Below are 17,661 nucleotides of genomic sequence, written 5' to 3' on the forward strand. Positions count from 1 at the left end.
TTGTTACGTATTTAGGCACATCATTGTGTTTTGCATAGGTTTTGCCGTAGGCTATTCTATGGTCGGCCTCTCCTCAGTCGGCATTGTCCCGAAACATATTTTGTGTTGTTGACGTTTTGTGTCAATGACAGCCTTTGAACCTTGTCGGCTCTCTGTTTTGATCCTAAGTTTTGTTATGTAATGAGCGTGATAAATGTGGGCAGTAAAGGTGGTTTGAACTAAGCATAACTATTGTTGCGATGAGTTGAGGGCAGTAATTTAGATGACCTTACCATTTCACGGTAATTTAATTTAAAAAAAAAAACACGATGAAAAACCGTGGACATTCTATTAAATGCTATAAATATTATGTTTAACATAATTACAATCTACATAATTCATACTAAATATTTTAGATGAAATATAAAAATTACTATACGTATACAACCTACACACATTACATTACATTTAATTAATCTTAAGTTAATTTGCACTCTCTGAATATTTAATACATAAAAGTATTAACAAATCCCATGCAAATATATATTTGTGACTTTTTTTCCTGTGACTTTTTTTTCCTGTGACTTTTTTTCCTGTGACTTTTTTTCTGTGTTTTTTTTTCCTGTGTTTATTTTTTCCTGTGACTTTTTTTCCTACAATCGGGGTGGAAGGGGGGGGGAACACTGACATCAGATACAAATGTAAAAGTGCTTATGAATGTTGCCTTTTTTTATCTTAGCTTTGATTCTCTAGGCATGATTCGATTAATTAACGAGTAATTTTTTATCATGTTCTTAATTAGAAAAGATTGGGTAGGTCGAGTTCAATCAGTACATTATACAGATGACAGAAGAGATGCAGGCCAGTCTAGTGTACCTGTATGTTGGGGGAGGGGGAGGTTACAGATGACTGTTCAGTCTTGTGTATGTATGCATGTATGTGTTGGGGGGTCGAGTTTAGAGATGACAGATCAGTCTTGTGAGAAGCGTGTTCTGGGGTTGGGGGGGGGGGGGGGGGTTAGGATGACTGATCAGTATTGTGTTTGTTTGTGTTTTGTATGTGTTTGTTGGAGAGGGGTCTTGTGTATGTATACGTTTAGTTTGTGTTTGTATAGTGTGGGAGAGGGGGCTGCAGGTAGCAGAGCAGTGGTGGAGGGGGGCGAGATTAAGACATGGCAGAATAATAAAAATGAATGCAAAAAACAACAACATTGTTATTAGAAACGTGACTTTGTTAAAGTGTGTGTGCGCGTGTGTGTATGAGCGCGCATGTGTGTGTGGTTTGTGTGTGTGTGTGTGTTTGTGTGCGTGTGTGCGTGTGTGTGTGTTTGTGTGTGTGTATGTGTGTGTGTGTCAGAAACGGCGAGACACGTGGTGATATTCATGACACAGACTTTGAAAAGGATTCTAACGGTGAGAACATACACATTTAACGCAACATGTGTGACAATTATGGCTCTGAGCATAAAATACATCCTTTCATCCTGTTCTCAAGGTGTGTGTTCATGATACTTACTCTCAAAACACTGCTGAACAGAAAAGTTGCTTGAAATTTTTTTTACAAGAAAACACGATTACGCTGGTACAAGCTATGTGGCTAATTAAACAAGGGAGTTAAGCATAAAAGCAGGAGAAGACTACTCTGCGACCAATTAACGTTGACTAATAGATAGGTAGACTTGAATTATAACGAAAAATGCTGAAGTAGGTCGCAGGTGAGGTGGTGATGGTGTTGTGGGCACGGAGACGGGGGCGGTGAATCTCTCAATGTGGTGACCTCAATAAATAGCCCGTGTGAAATGACATGAAAGAATCCTTTCAACAAGTTGCATCTTAAATTATAGTACCTAGCGGGAAGGTAGGCATTTCGTACTACCTAAGAGAAATTTTTTTAAAAAAAATAACTTCAATAGTTAATAGTTTATTTTAACTTTAAAGCAAACTTTATTGAACACACAAAAAAAGTTTATAATTTATAAATATGAAAGGGAATTCAATTAACTGAAATTAAGAGAGAAAAAAAAGAAATTAACAAAACGGTGCTAATTACCCTCACGTGCGGCCAATTAATACCACTGGTGAGTCCAAACTAAAGGGTATAAGGGTATGAAGATTTTCCTTTGTACTCCCCCCCCCTACCCAGTGGCGTAGCTACCGTAAAGCTAGCGTAAGCAAGGCATAGGGGCCCAAGGCAAATAGGGGCCCTTTTTCGAAAGTTTGAGAGGGGGGTGCAAATCGAAAGTCTGAAGGGGTGGGGGGGGGGGTGCAAATCGAAAGTTTGAGGGGGGGGGGTGCAAATTGCTATATATTTTTTAATGTTTGTTACAAATATTAACATCGTTTATTCGTGTGTGTGTGTGTGGGGGGGGGGGGGGGTAGATTCACAATTCAATTATTTTTCTACTTTAGTGGTGGTGATTTGTTGATTGTGTCTTCATAATAAACTAGCTTTTATGCTGAACTGTTTCTATTTTGGCGAGTAAGTGATTGCTTAAAATTTTAACGGCGAATAAGGTGACCGATGAGGGGGGGGGGGGGGGGAACAAAGATTAATAATTTTATATTGCAGAAAACAGATCACGAACTTTAAACCAAGCTCGATTAGAATACAGTTTAATGTATAGCCTTGGTTTATGGATAAATTTAAATTGCTTAAATAAAACTATATATGCACATATAGGTTAAATATATGAGCTATATATTCTTTATATAGTCATATATATGATATACATATAAATATGTATATATATATATATATATACATATATATATATATATATATATATATATATATATATATATATATATATATATATATATATATATATATATATAATTTTTTTTTCTTCTATAAAATAAAACTGCAGATTTATGCCATTCACAATTTCTAGACTCAAAGCTTCGAATACGTCCACAAGACGTAGTCGACAATAACTGTTATTTAAGTGTCCAAAGCGGTGCGGGTGGGGGGGGGGGGGGGAATCTCCCTAATTACTAACCCGCATACCCCGCTATATAGGCCTACATACATGTTTATTATGTTTATCCTGGTTGCGGACACTACGACATACCGCTGTTGTTCAAATCCAATGACATCGGTGTGAAGACTTCTCAATCCCACTTCACTGATCCTTATCATCCATAAATGACGTCACACTCGGAGGGGGGGGGGGGGGGGGGGTCCGTAATTTTGTTGACGATGTGTGATGAGGGGAGGAGGGGTTCAGATGTTGCGACGTCACATTTTTGCATTTAAATAAAGCAATGTTAGAAAACGAATTTTATACGTTATTTCGCGTTTTAGATAACTGTTTTAATAAATTGTAATAGTTTAGACAAGATTTTGGAAAAATATCGATGTTTAAAAAAAATTCAACTGCAATTTTGAGGAGGGTTTTAGGTTGAGATGTGACGTCATTTTAGGGGGGGGGGGGCTGACTTTTTGTGACGACGTGTGACGGATGGGAGGGGGGGGGGGTAAAAATCGTCAAAAAAAAGCGTGACGTCATTTATGGATGACCCCTAGGCATAGTTGGTTTTTATTTTAAACTAGATAGGCCCCTATAAATCTAGATCTAATAATTGCCAAAGCGTTTGCTAAAAAATAAATCACTTAAAAAACGGCAACAACAAAAAATAAGAATAATTTAAAAATAAAAAATTGATTTCGCCTAGCCAAAATATCATAATTTTCAAGAAGCAGAAAAAAACATAATTAAAAAAAATATGAAGAACTCTTCAATATTAGAAAATCATTCTGGAATGTGTGCAAGAAAATTAACTCTAAAATATTGTTTTTTTATCAATGGAAATAGACTCAAATATTTTATGTTTATGTTGATTAGACATCTGGTTGAGCCTCTAGAATACTCTAGAATTCTAGATAGTAGAGCTAATATATAGGCCTATTATTTTATTGTATAGGGCAGGGTCTAGGCCCTCATAATTCTATAAATTATAAATATTAGGGGCCTAGGCCTATAAATAATAAATATATAAATAATGCAGGTAAAAACCGTAACTCACTCAAACTCAGTTGTCAGTTTACTTTACTACTAAGTTACTTACTGCGACACTAGTCTACTACTGTACTACTTTATAAACTATTAACTAAACTAGAGTCTAGCTAGATCTAGGCCTAAACTAAACTCTTATTCTAAAGTCTAACCTCTAACTTACTGTTTAGGGCCTAATAAATTAAAATAGAATCTACTCTAGTTCTAGATTCTAGTTATAAAAAAAACTAAAAAACCCAGTGAAATCCTGTCAATTGTCAATGCTCAAGTGTAGTATAAATTATAATGTTCATCATGGTAAATAGACCTCTACTATATACTATATTCTATATAGATCTATGTAAATGACATTACACTCCTAGGGAGATGGGAAGATTAATAATTTTGTGATGAAGGAGAGGGTTTTAAAGTGTGACGAAACGTTTCCATTTTAAAAAGTTATGTCTGAAACTGAATTTAAGCAGTTATTTTGCATTTTTAAAAAGCCATTTTATAAATTGTGGGCCTAATAAATTTTATTAGGCCTATATTAGTAAAATACTCAACATTGATCAAGCTCAGAAAATCGATATTTAAAAAACAAAAACCAAATAAAAAGTGTTGGTGACTAAGTAGTTGAATATATTTATTGAATGACTCATTCTTTTTTACTATACTAACTAAAAAGGTACTAACAAAATAGCTGATATCCTAATTTCTTAGTTTGTGTGCACATAAAGTTAAATCATTGTTATTATTATAATATTTATTTAATGTTTTATTTCTAATTTTTTATCAGGCCTATTTAGTAATTGTAAAATTATTGGCGTAATAATCAACCATCACAAGCCAATAAAATTATAGCAGGCCTACCTCTCTTTAAAATATTAGATTTTAAGCTGGTTAGTAACTTGCTTATTAAATTTGATGCTGGATCATGATTATGTTAATGCTTCATTGTTTGTGGCTAGTTGATTAAAATACAAAATTACAAATAGCTTACACAACTTGGCTACAGGACATTCCCCCCCCCCCCATTCAATTACCCCTCGGACATTTCCCCTGTATTTACCCCCCGGAGCAATTACTCTCCTGTCAATTCCCCCCCCCCCCCCCCCCCTGAAGTTAGAATCCTAACTCTAACTCAAATTCTATACCTATATTACCTTAATCCTAATCTTAAGAAAATGACCAAAACCTAAGCATTCACCTCAGCCTAAAACATAACGCAAAACCAACGCTAGACATTGGTTTAAGCCTAACCTTGAACATAACACTTATCCTAGCCCTAACCCTGACCATAACGCTAAACCTAATCCAAATCCTATATCTAGCCCTAACACTAACCCTAGCCATAGCAATAATCCTTACCCTAAATCTAACCCTAGCTCTAGCCATAGCCCTAACCCTAGCCATACCTAGTTATGTCCAGGGGGAGGGGGTAATGTCCTTACTGGGCGGGGGGGGGGGTGGGGTGAGAGAATGCCCTGTTCCCCACAATTTGTAGAAAAACTCGTAAATAAAGCGCATAAAAATTGTAGCTATTTTTTCCATGTTTTTGGTTAGGGAGTGATAACTTTTTACTAAGTCATGTCTATGCAACAGTAGCCTATTACTGGGATATATCTAATGGCTTTTTATTTATATATACATACATATTTTAATTATATTATATAAAATCCACAATATAAATTGATAATTATGGCAAAAAAACTAAGACAGTATGACTGAAATCTTCGTAATTTTGTTTAGTCATTACCATGTGGTTTATTAAAATTGTATTCCACCTAAATAAAAATGTTATCATGCAACATTGTGAAAATTGGAGTTGAAATTAATAACATATTTATGAATCCCATTTTTCAGACTGATTGGGTGAAAATGCTGTAGCTTCTTCAGAGTGACCACGCCTACTTGTTGTAGTAGATACACCAGCTCTGAAACATGCATATACTCCACATCCCAAGTGAGATACTCACAGAGGTGTTCAGCTATCTTGACGAACGTAGTAGAGTATCAGCCGCCCTGGTTTGCAAGCTATGGAAAGAGATCGCTTACACTAAAAAGTTGTGGAAGAAAACTGTAGCTAAAGTAAAATTGGATTCTTTCAGTACATACATCAAACATACAAACATTAATGGTTTTACAGCTACCAGTAAAAAGAGTAAGAAGCGTAAAGTTACTTACACAAGTGAGGAATTCGTATGGCCTGAAAGTTTTTTTGCACTTTTAAACGAGCGTGGTATTTCAAAAGTTGTTTTAAGTTCAGCAAGGAATCTTTTTTTGGAACAGGACTTAAAAAATTTAAACTCAAACATACCAGACCTGAAATATTTAAAACTTGCATTTGAGTCTCATAAAATCACTTCAAGAACAGTTAGCCATTGCTTTGAAAATATACAATTTTTGCAACTAAAGTCACTTGATTTGAGTTTCAACAAGTTTATTAATCAAAGAGTGATTCGCGCAATTGCTGTATCTATGCCTAATTTGGAATCGCTCAATCTACAGTCATGCTTGTCTGTAACAGATGACTGCCTAGAACAGATGACAATAATGGCATCACTAAAGCATTTAAATATATCCAATACTGAGATTACTGATTTTGGTCTAGCTATTCTTTCTGGCATGAAAATGGTGAACACTGGAGACATTGTGAAGAGAATTAAGTGTATTCTACTTACAAATTTACGTACGCTAAATATTGAAAACTGTCAAGACTTGACGTGGGTGGGACTGAGGTATATAGGAGAAGGGACACTCGTTTCACTGGAGACTCTTGTCATTAGTCAGATTCTGGGGTGTGAAGGCTTTGGTATAGAATGTCTTTCGTCTTTGAATTCATTGAAATGTTTAAGTGCAGTGGCAGCTGGTTTACCTGACAATGTGTTTGAAATTTTGGCGGACAGCGGATCTAATCTAGAAAATCTGTCACTCTCATTTCACAGCTCCATTAACGATCGATCTCTAGAATTTTTATCTCGAGGATTTCAAAACCTTATCCTCATGCGCTTGAGGTCGACTTCGATTACAGACATTGGTGTTGATTTAATATGTGCGAACTTGCCTCAGTTGTTGTTCTTGGATATTAGCTATAATTGTTATATCACAGACAGAGCTTTAAGAGTGATTGGAGAAAAGCTGAGTCGTCTCCTGGTTCTAAACATTGAGTATTGTGAAAGGGTTACATCCAAGGGCGTATCCCATTTCATTTCCACTTCAAGCTGTGTTCTCATTCCTTCTCAGGCCTCAAATATATTAAACATGCAGTTCTACCAATCTGACATTTTAAGAAATGGAGCGATAAAGAAGTGGATGACTGCAAGGAAGTTAAGAAGCTTATGCTGTTAATGTGTTCAAATAAAATTAATTGAAAAAAGCAGTTGATTATTTAATTAAATAAAATTCTGCACAGTAAAATCCATAAATTATTGTCACATTTTAGAAAGTAAATTAAACTGTTTTTGTTTTTAATGAAAATTATTTGTTTTTATTGTTTCAAAAATAAAATGGTTTAATGATGTAATTTACTGTGTGTGGATGCTGGTTCTTTCAGGCTATTTTAACCCAAGTTCTATGGGGCTGATCATGTAGAATTCTTGTTTTTGTAACTTAAAAATTGATGTGATTGTGTGGTCAGCAGTATGTTCTACTGCTTCTACTTTCCCCAACTCCAACTGGGTACCCATTAGGGCTGAATGGACTTAAGAACATCATACAGGCTTATGTGTATGAATCGATCTTCAGATATTAAAGCTCTACTGCTGGACCAGAGTCCATAACATACATACCTTAATCTAAATTTAGAACTCTAAAAAGAATCTGCAAGAACTAAAACTACACAAAAATCAGATTTGTATGAACTGGAAGTAGTTTTACCAGTTCGACCCCCCCCCCCCCACCCCAGGGTAGACGAGGTTTGTAAGCTGGGAACAGCAACCCCCCTCTAGGAAACTCCAGAACTGGACAGGAGTAGAGCCCCTTGAGGGTTGAATCACCAACTCTGGTTTCCTATAGGCAGCTACTGCAACCAGCGTTGGTTCCCAATGTTAGCATTCGTTTGGGCTATACTGGCCAAGGCTAATAGAGGAATCACCATGCATGGGCCACCCATCTCTTCATTTCCCTACTGTGTGTGCACTTATATTGTGCCCCAGAGGCGTAGCGAGGGGGGGGGGGGGTGGAGCGGGGGGGGGGGGGGTGCGGACCGCACCGGGTGACACCATTTAGGGGGGTGACACCAAGGCAAAAAAATAGAAAAAATATAGAGGGGGGGGTGCAAATCGAAAGTTTGAGAGGGGGGTGCAAATCGAAAATGTGTCCCCGGGAAGGGTCGCTACGCCTCTGGGGGGGGGGGGTGGTGACACCATTAAGTGCCGCACCGGGTGACACCCGACCTCGCTACGCCACTGTTGTGCCCTAAAGCAAAACAAAACCACATTCTATCATACCATAAACTAACAGTTAATTACAGTTGAGGAATCCGTTACAATAAGATTTCTCATTCAGAATTAACCATTGGACTGACTGAGAGTAAATGCTAAAACACTAACTAAATGTTTACAAGTAATTCTAGACTTTAATTAAGACTGTCATTTTTTCGACCCCCCCCCCCCCTCCCCCCACCCCCTCAAGTTATAATAAGTTACGACCACGAAAAGTCGGGGGCGTTTTTACTAGTCACTGTCCCGTAACCGTTTTCATTTAGGTGTCGTGTCAGGTTTGGCGCCCACACCCCTTAGATTATAAAATTGATTATAAAATACTTGTATTACAATATTGTTGACACCTACTATATTTTAAACTAGATATCATTAATAATAAATTTTTTTTGTTATATATAGTTTTTAAGAATAGGCGGTTTTTTCAAGTAGGGCATTACCCAGAAACGGATAAATGATTATCCAGATTTGCTTCTTTGAATCTGTATCGCCAGTATGAGTAACTAGCTCGTACGGTCGTACTAAACACTAACTTTAATATAATAGCCATGAAAATGTTTTTAGCGCAATTTCCATACGGACAATTGCGATTATTAACTCGTCATTTCTGGATGGATGAATGGATGTATGAATGAATGGATGGATGTGTGTCCGCAGCTTTAAGTGGTATCTCCTCCTCAACGAAGCAATATCGATGACTAGTTCCAAAAGCAAATATGTTAAGCAAGTTCCAAGGATGATTGTGGGCCAAAAAATTCCCGGAATTCCTTCCTGGATTTCCCGGAAAAGCCAAAAAAAACTCGAACAAATGCAGTTTTTGCTCCATATCTCGGCAACCAGACCACTTAGCGACTTGAAACATTTACCAATCGATTCCTGCCATAATTTAGAACAATATTGCCGAAGAAAGTTTTCAAAAATATCCTTTCGTTCGGTCACAAATTTTTTTTTTTAAATTATTTAAACTGAGCATCGTGTAGGCCTAGGATGATATTTTAAACTGAGCATCTTGTAGGCCTACTCGTTAAAATAAAACTATTTCCGTTGATATAGGTTAATATAGTTGTCTTTCTTTACTTATTAATTCAAACGTTATTTTTGTACCCTATTAATTTATTTATAATTTATATGAGAGTGATAGGGAGTTATAATTACAAGGTTTTGTTTCGCTAGGCCTAATCATTTTTTCACATTTAAAAAAAAATTAATTAAGGAAATTGCGCTTAAATTGTCACTAGACTTTTTATTAACTTGTTTCTTTATTCCTGGCTAATAATTAAATAGGTGTAGACCCTTACTAAACAGAATGAAAAAACATATTAATTTTTAGCGCAATTTCCATTCTGGAGAATTGCGTTTATTAACCCGTCATTTCTGGATGTATGAATGAATGGATGGATGTGTGTCCGCAGCTTTAAGTCGTATCTCCTCCTCAACGAAGCAATATCGAGGACTAGTTCCAAAAGCAATTATGTTAAGCAAGTTACGAGGATGAACATAGGCCATAAAAATTCCGGGTTTCTTTCATGGATTTCCCGGAAAAGCCAAAAAACCTCGAGAAAATGCAGTTTTTGGCCCATATCTCGGCAACCAGACCACTTAGCGACTTGAAACATGTACCAATCGATTCCTGCCATAATTTAGAACAATATTGCCGAAGAAAGTTTTCAAAAATATCCTTTCGTTCGGTCACAAATTTTTTTTTGAATTAATTAAAATTTGGACCGAATTAGTAAGCATTTTTATCCAACCACACCACACGCGTCATCACGTTCAATAGCTGCGCCATCACGTTCAATGGCTGCGACATCACGTTCGGTAGCTAGGCGCGCAATGGTTTTTAGTCATGTAACTCTATTGTAAATAAAACATGTATTTTAACCAATGGTTTTACTAACCCTGCTCTTGATTTACGCTACGACAGAGCTATTTTTAGATAACATAAGGAAATTGCGCTAAAATTGTCACTAGACTTTTTAATTACCTTGTTTTGCCATATTATGATTACTATAGGAGAAAGTATTTGTAAAAAAAAAAAAAAAACGTGTCTTATTAAACACAATTGACAATAAGAATGGGATTGCACAACCATCAAAATTTGATTTTTTGAAAACCAAAAATCCTGCGCGAAGTTGATTTATGAAGAAAATAAATTGTGTTTTTTAAAAAAAAACCAAATGTTGCTTATCTCCCTTTAAAAACGTTTTTTTTTTTCATGAACTTGCAATATAGTTTTAAAAAATAGTATTTTTATAAATTGTTTAAAAAATCAAAGCTAAAGACAAATTACACGGCTGGGGAGGGGCTGAGATGGGGTGCTTTAAAAAAAAAAAGAACCCAGACCGCTGCCTGCTGTGATGAAGTATTTTACATAAGTGACAAGTGTCACATTGAACCAATTTGTGCAGATTGAATCCACTCAGCTTATGTGCACCTGGATACAGCTCTACCTTTTCCACCTTTCTGACTCTTTAAGTGAAATTCGCGAAGTTTCAACTCGAAAAAACAACAGTTGTTTAAAAATATCTACTGTCGGGTTTATTAAGGAACGACAACTTTTTTGTTATTAGATGCTGTGTGCTGACTGTTGAGATTAAACTTTCTCTTGTTTTTATTTTTGTAAAAATTATTCTACACGACTGCGCACACTGCGTTTATTAAGTTACTGTTTCCTTTAATAATCTTTCAAGAAGAAGAAAAAAAAAAATCTCGCAAGGCACGCCTCGTTCAGATTAAAATCTCGACTTTTAAAAATGAATTCCACAGCGTCGGATTTCCTTCTCCACCGCGGGGGAACTCTCACGCGGGATAACTCACATACGAAGTTTTTCTTTCTCTAAGTTGAAAGGGATTTATTTGCCCCTGCACGTGTTTGAATCTTAGATTTCACTTCTGTGAAACAACAATAACACATTTTAAATAGACGACAAAAAATATTGGTAAAGAGAAAAAACAAGGCGTTTTCACTTAGTTAAAAAACAATCTTTAATTTACTTTGGTATTTTAAAGCGAATGCCGAGTCATCAGGGAATTAACTGAATGTAACAAGAAAGATTCTCTTTTGTTTTCTTTTGTCTGGGAATAATTACGTGACCTAATTGACATGTCAATTGAAAGTTTAGAATGGCACGAGATAAATTTGTCCCACTCTACTACTAATAGGGTAAATTCTTTTTTTACCCACCTCGTCTATATTTTAACCTGCCATACGATTATTGCTTTACCCTTGCTTCACTGATCAAGTTTCCAACAGAAATAACCCATTCTTTATTCATTTTTTTTTTACTTTCCCTATTTTGTAAAAGAAAAAAAAAACAACTTCGGCGTATACGTCTAGATCGTTTATGGAAATTGGTTTTTAATATTTTTATATTTTCTATAATACAAATTTCACATCACACTTAACACAAGTGGACATAAGGATATATATATATATATATATATATATATATATATATATATATATATATATATATATAATGTGTATGTCTTGTATAAATATAATATATTATACACACATAATATATATATATATATATCTGTATTATATATATATGTATTATATATATGTGCCTATTTATATAAGCATATATGAAATAAGTACATATATATATATATTCAGAAATAAATGTATATCTATATCTATATATACCTATTCACACACACACACATATATATATATATATATATATATATATATATATATATATATATATATATATATATATATATATATATACATACATATATATGTGTGTGTGTATGAATAGGTATTGTTATGTATCAGTTATGTCATCCAGATCGACATTTACCCAACCTAATAGTCTCCTTGACAAGGCAATGTAAAAATGACGACTATTACATCGTGTGATGAGCGACCGTTACACCTGGTTTAAACAGTACCTTCGGTCTTGAGACAGCCATACCTACACCATTAAGTAAAGTGGTCAACCAGTAGCACGAAGCCAGGCGATGTTTGGTTACTGTTAATGGTTTTTTGCCCGGTGTACTACGGCTAGACGTTTTGGGCAACATTAAGGTAAAAAAATGTGCTGACCTAGAAAGTAAATAATTGCACAGTTGAAGATGTGAGTTGTCCAGCGCAGGTGAGTTTTTACTGAAAGTGGAACACCTGATGTAGGCCTACGGCAATCAGAAACCCATTCAGAAGACGCCTTCACAATTGGCTAACAAAAGGTTTAGGATTCTTAACGCAAAATAGTAGACATGCCGAGGTAGAGTTGTTTCATTTAGGGTTTCATATGTAACTAATCTAGTGAGGTTCTCCAAAGTGTGTGTTGGGAGCGTGGTAGAATGTATAGAAAACATGTTATTATGTGGTAGAATCTATTGAAAACAAGATGTAATGTGGTAGAATTTATAGAAAAGATGATATAATGTGGTAGATTTCTTAGAAAACATGATATAATGTAGTAGAAAGTATAGAAAACATAATGTAATGAGACAGAATCTATAGAAAAAATGAAAAACGAGTAGAGAGATTTTCAGAAAAAAATTTGACATAATGTTGTAACTTTTTCGAAGTTATGGCATAACGTGTTAAAATCTTTCGAAAACTTGATATATATAATGTGTGGCGATATCTTTTTTTAAAAAGGTGACATATTATAAGGTCAATAGTAAACAAATGTTGTCTTGAACTATTTTTGGAAAAGGTGGCTATGCAGGCTGATTGGCTTACCTATGGAGCTTAGATTAGATTGTGTTTACTTTTCAACACTATGAAAATGTAGGTCTCAGCTTCAGCATTACAACTGATACACACCAATCAGGGTTTCTTTCAGATGTTTTTCTCCTGGGGGAAGGGGGGGGGCGTTCTTGAAACTTACAGAGAGAAGTGCTCGCTAGTTAAGGAATTTATTAATATTTTCTATATAAATTCTATGTTTTTTAATTTCCTCGAGAGGGGGGGGGGGAAGAGGAAGTCCTCTGGGGGCAGAACCCCCCTCCCACGGAATGATTGTTAAAAGAAACGGTCTCCGATTTGTTTAGGCCTACATTCAAGAACAGTAATAACTATCTGCACTTTCAGTTATGCTGTCATTTGGTAACTTTAAAAAACAAATTGAATAAACACTATGTTGTATACGCTTTTGGTGTATCAGAGATGTAGGCTTTTTTCAAAGGTCCATCCCTTTTCATGATTACAATTGTTACAGTGTAGAAACGTTCCAATGAGAAAACAAGGCACTTTTGTCAATGTTAGATACGTGTTTAAAAATATAAAAGCAGCCTTTAAAATTAAAGTTCATGACTCTTACACACTCGCCACTTGCTTATATAAGCTTCACTGTATGGCTTTATGGATGTCGGCCATTTTACAAATATTTAAAGCACCCATTGTAACCATTTTTTTGGGTTACACTAAATACTAACCCCCTCCCCCTTTCTCATGTAGTTCACTGGGTATTCGATACACGTCAGGGGAAATAATCCAACAAGTAATGGCGTCCCGATTTCTTTGACCTCCTTCCGAGGTTGATTAGGTGGGAGGAGGTGGGGGGGGGGTGTTTAGAATGTTGGGGGATTAGACATTTTAAAAAAATAGGACCAACGTTCCAATGCCCGTGAGTCATGATTTACGCCGTGCGTCCTACGTTCACCAGCCCTTTGAACATTCTGTGATGTGGCGGTAGGTTTGCTAAATTAGGGCTTGATTTTTTTTTCACGTAACAAAGCGTTTCAAGTCTGCGAATTTGAACACAAAAAAAAAGTAGAAAAAAGTTTAATCCCATGTAATATTTTGCAGTTATCAACGAAATGTAGTAAATACATTATTTAGTAGGCTCTACGGGACATTTAATTAAGCAGGTTGGTAATTGAAACAATGGCAGAGGACTAATATGAATGATAATACTGTGCGAAAACAATATTCTGGCAGAGGCGCAGCGACCCTTCCCGGCGCCGGGGGACATACTTTCAATTTGGCGCCACCTTGGGAGCAAATTTTCGATTTGCACCCCCCCCCCTCGAACTTTTCATTTGCACCCCCCCCCCCTCAAACTTTCGATTTGCACCTCCTCTCGAACTTTTCATTTGCACCCCCCCTCAAACTTTCAATTTGGCGCCCCCCCTAAGGTCGGCGCCCGGGGACATATGTCCCGCCCCCCCCCCCCCTCGCTACGCTACTGTATTCTGGACTGGTATAAATAAAAAGACTAAAATAAAAAAAAAGAAACAGAAAATCAAAGTAAATGACAAGACTAAAAAGAAAAAAAAAGTTCAAATGGTATTTCCATTTTTTGTATGCTGATGCTTTGCATGCTGGATATATTTATAGCGCATAGGAATTCAGCCAAACAGGATTAATTCAAGGGCGATAATAACATCATAGAAAAGAGTATTAGTTTATATTGATTATTTACCTTGTTCCAGATAAGAGGGTGAAAATGTACAACACTAGTAGTATTAGAACGCCAAAAATATTTTAAGATAACAGGCCATTTTGGCTTCTTAAAAGTTTTATAATAATATTTAAAACGATGTCTGACTACTTCTTATAAGCACAATGTGCACAGTTAAAAATTAACGATTTCTACATGCTCTTAATATATATGAATAATAAACACTTTAATTTATAGCATATGAAGAAGTTCTGTATTCAATTATCATTAGAATAAGCATTCATTGTAAAATCCAAAAACAATTATTTTAACAGTAATAATGGAAAAATTTAAAAAAAATAAAAAATAAATTAGAATAAGCATTACGAATTACCCGTTAAAAATATATAAAAAACTTGTATTGATGTTAGCAGCTACAAGATTTATTAGAAATGATTTGTTTAGGCGATTTTTTTTCATTCTGATTTAATGTCTTTGTTTTTAATTACACAAATCAAACTTAACGAATATAAAAATACTGACATTCCAATGTATCTTTGTCTGCTTTGTAAAGAGGGATTCGGACACATTGTAACCCATGCAAATGAAAAATCAAGCATTGAACGTCAAAAGTAATCCTAGATAGTTTTTTTTTTTTGGTGTAATTAATTAGCTTAAAAGACATTATAAAATCTTAATTGAAAGTTGGTTCTGATTAAACTTGCCACGCGATAGCGTTCAATAAGCCTGGAAAAGAAATACACGGAATTGCTTTTTTAAAGAAAAGATTTTGGGAATTTCTAAAAACAGAAAACTGTACTCTGGGAAAAGTGTTGTATTATATATGGATTATAAAAATAGCTTTAGTGCTTGGTAACTATTTTTTATTACACAATAATGTGAACGCTATTTCAAGTGTGTAAGCAGAGGCAAACCCAGAAAGATTTTTTTTTCTTAATTTAATACGTTTTTCCCTTTATTTCTATTTATATTTCTGGGGAAAACCCAGGAAAAAATCAAGGTTTAATCGGCGTAGTCCATTGCAGAGCTGGATGTTGTGGGGGCCACGGTAATGTAACAAATCTTCCTTTCACGTAGAAAATCACGGTGTCAGTAACAAGGGGAATAACACCGGCATCAGCAGAAAAAGATAAAAGGGAATTATGCCCCTTCTTTATCCTTGATTTGGGCCTTCCTAAAGAAAAAAAAAAGTTTATTTTTTCCCATTAGATGGAAACTGTAGTGGGCGGGAACGTGACACTGCACATGCGCATTGGATCTAAATCTTAACATTGACGAACTCCCTTTTTAAAATGTAATACAATACACAGCCTGATTATAAAGACAAAAAACTTTAAAGAAAAGATTTGTAAACAATTTAAAATTTGTATTGCTTTGCAAATTTAACCAAAATTTATTAAGTAGAGGAGAATAACACACATGTAATTTTTCTTCTAAAAATCTCATTTTTAGTATTCTGTTCAATAAAATAAAACTTCACACGATTATATATAACTTGATTGTTTTTTTTTCTGACATACATATATGTCATACATAAAACAATTATGGTCGATAAGATACCTATTCCTCTCTAGATTTATTAATTAATAATAATGCTTTCAGTCTAAAATTTGCAAAATTTAAAAAAAAATCCGTATAATACTGCTAGAAAAGCGCAGAAAAAATACTCAAAGCTCCGTATAATGTCTTCACGTCACATATACACTTGCATTTTGGTCGTTTCCACGTGGTGAAATAGGGCTGGTAAGTAGGTCACCAAATTCACGTTCTCTTTCTTGCCAGCTGGTATTTTTCAAACCAAATGTGAATATTTTTTATTCAATCGGTAAATAAATAATAGAAAAGCTATTTCTACTATTGTTAAGTTATTTAAAATCGAAAACAATGGTAATGATATACTCCAAATTGTAGGCTAGAATCAAGTAAAATATAGTCGACGTTACAATTTTGTCATTTTGTTATTTTTCGAATCAGTAAGGAATTGCCTTAAACGTAGTTACAATATTGATATACTATTGATAGCCTACTTCATATGATTCTATTAATATTATTAGTCACGTTTTATAACTGTTGCATTTTGGGTTTCTTGGTATTTTAAAATCTTACAGCGAGGCCTAGACACAAATAGCCGATATTTTTTTTCTTATAAATGGTAACCATATTCAAAACAACTGATTGAGTTCGAAAATGTATACCTCAGTAGTATATTAGGTCACTTTTGGGTCGCATGGGTGAGCAGGATGCGGATGCGGATGCGGATGCGGAACAAAGGCTATATAGGAAAATACTCGGATGCGGATGGACAACGAGATATAGTAAAATACTCACCCACCTGGGTGGAGTGGGTGATGCGGATGGACAACGGGATATAGTAAAATACTCCCTGGGTGATGCGGAGGTACACCGACATATAGTAAAATACTCACCCACCTGGGTGAGGTGGGTGAGCGGGTGGGTGAGGGTGGGTGAGCAGGATGGACAATGACATATAGTAAAATACTCACCCACCCTAGGGTGGGGGATGCGGATGCGGAGTAGGTCAGTAGGTCACCACTGTGTGACCTTGTGACGTAATCAGTGACCTAGTTACGTAATCAGGGACAATATGACGTAATCATTGACCTAGTTACGTAATTTTAATGCGTTTTTTAATTAGTTTGAATTTAATTTTTAAATTTTAATTAGTTTTTTAATTAGTTACATAATTTAATTATTTGTTTGATTTTAATGAATTTAAATACTTTGTTTATTTATTTTGTTTTGTAATTTTTATTGACGAGTTACGTAATTGGATTATTTGTTTGATTTTAATTAATTTGATTTTAATTACTTTGTTTATATTGTGTAATTTTTATTAACGAGTTACGTAATTTGATTTTTT

The 17,661-nt window shown here is 35.1% G+C and overlaps 1 protein-coding gene across 1 annotated transcript; it reads left to right on the forward strand.

Annotated features, from left to right (window-relative positions):
• The first annotated feature begins 5,750 nt into the window (after positions 1 to 5,750).
• Positions 5,751 to 7,369, forward strand: LOC131937036 (F-box/LRR-repeat protein 14-like). The gene has a single exon (XM_059294224.1). The coding sequence runs from the start codon at positions 5,918 to 5,920 to the stop codon at positions 7,322 to 7,324; it is 1,407 nt and encodes a 468-aa protein (XP_059150207.1). The 5' UTR covers positions 5,751 to 5,917; the 3' UTR covers positions 7,325 to 7,369.
• Positions 7,370 to 17,661: the final 10,292 nt, after the last annotated feature.

The sequence above is a fragment of the Physella acuta genome, unplaced genomic scaffold (assembly GCF_028476545.2).
Source record: "Physella acuta isolate Inbredline_101_S28 unplaced genomic scaffold, ASM2847654v3 ptg000199l, whole genome shotgun sequence".
Lineage (NCBI taxonomy): Eukaryota > Metazoa > Mollusca > Gastropoda > Physidae > Physella > Physella acuta.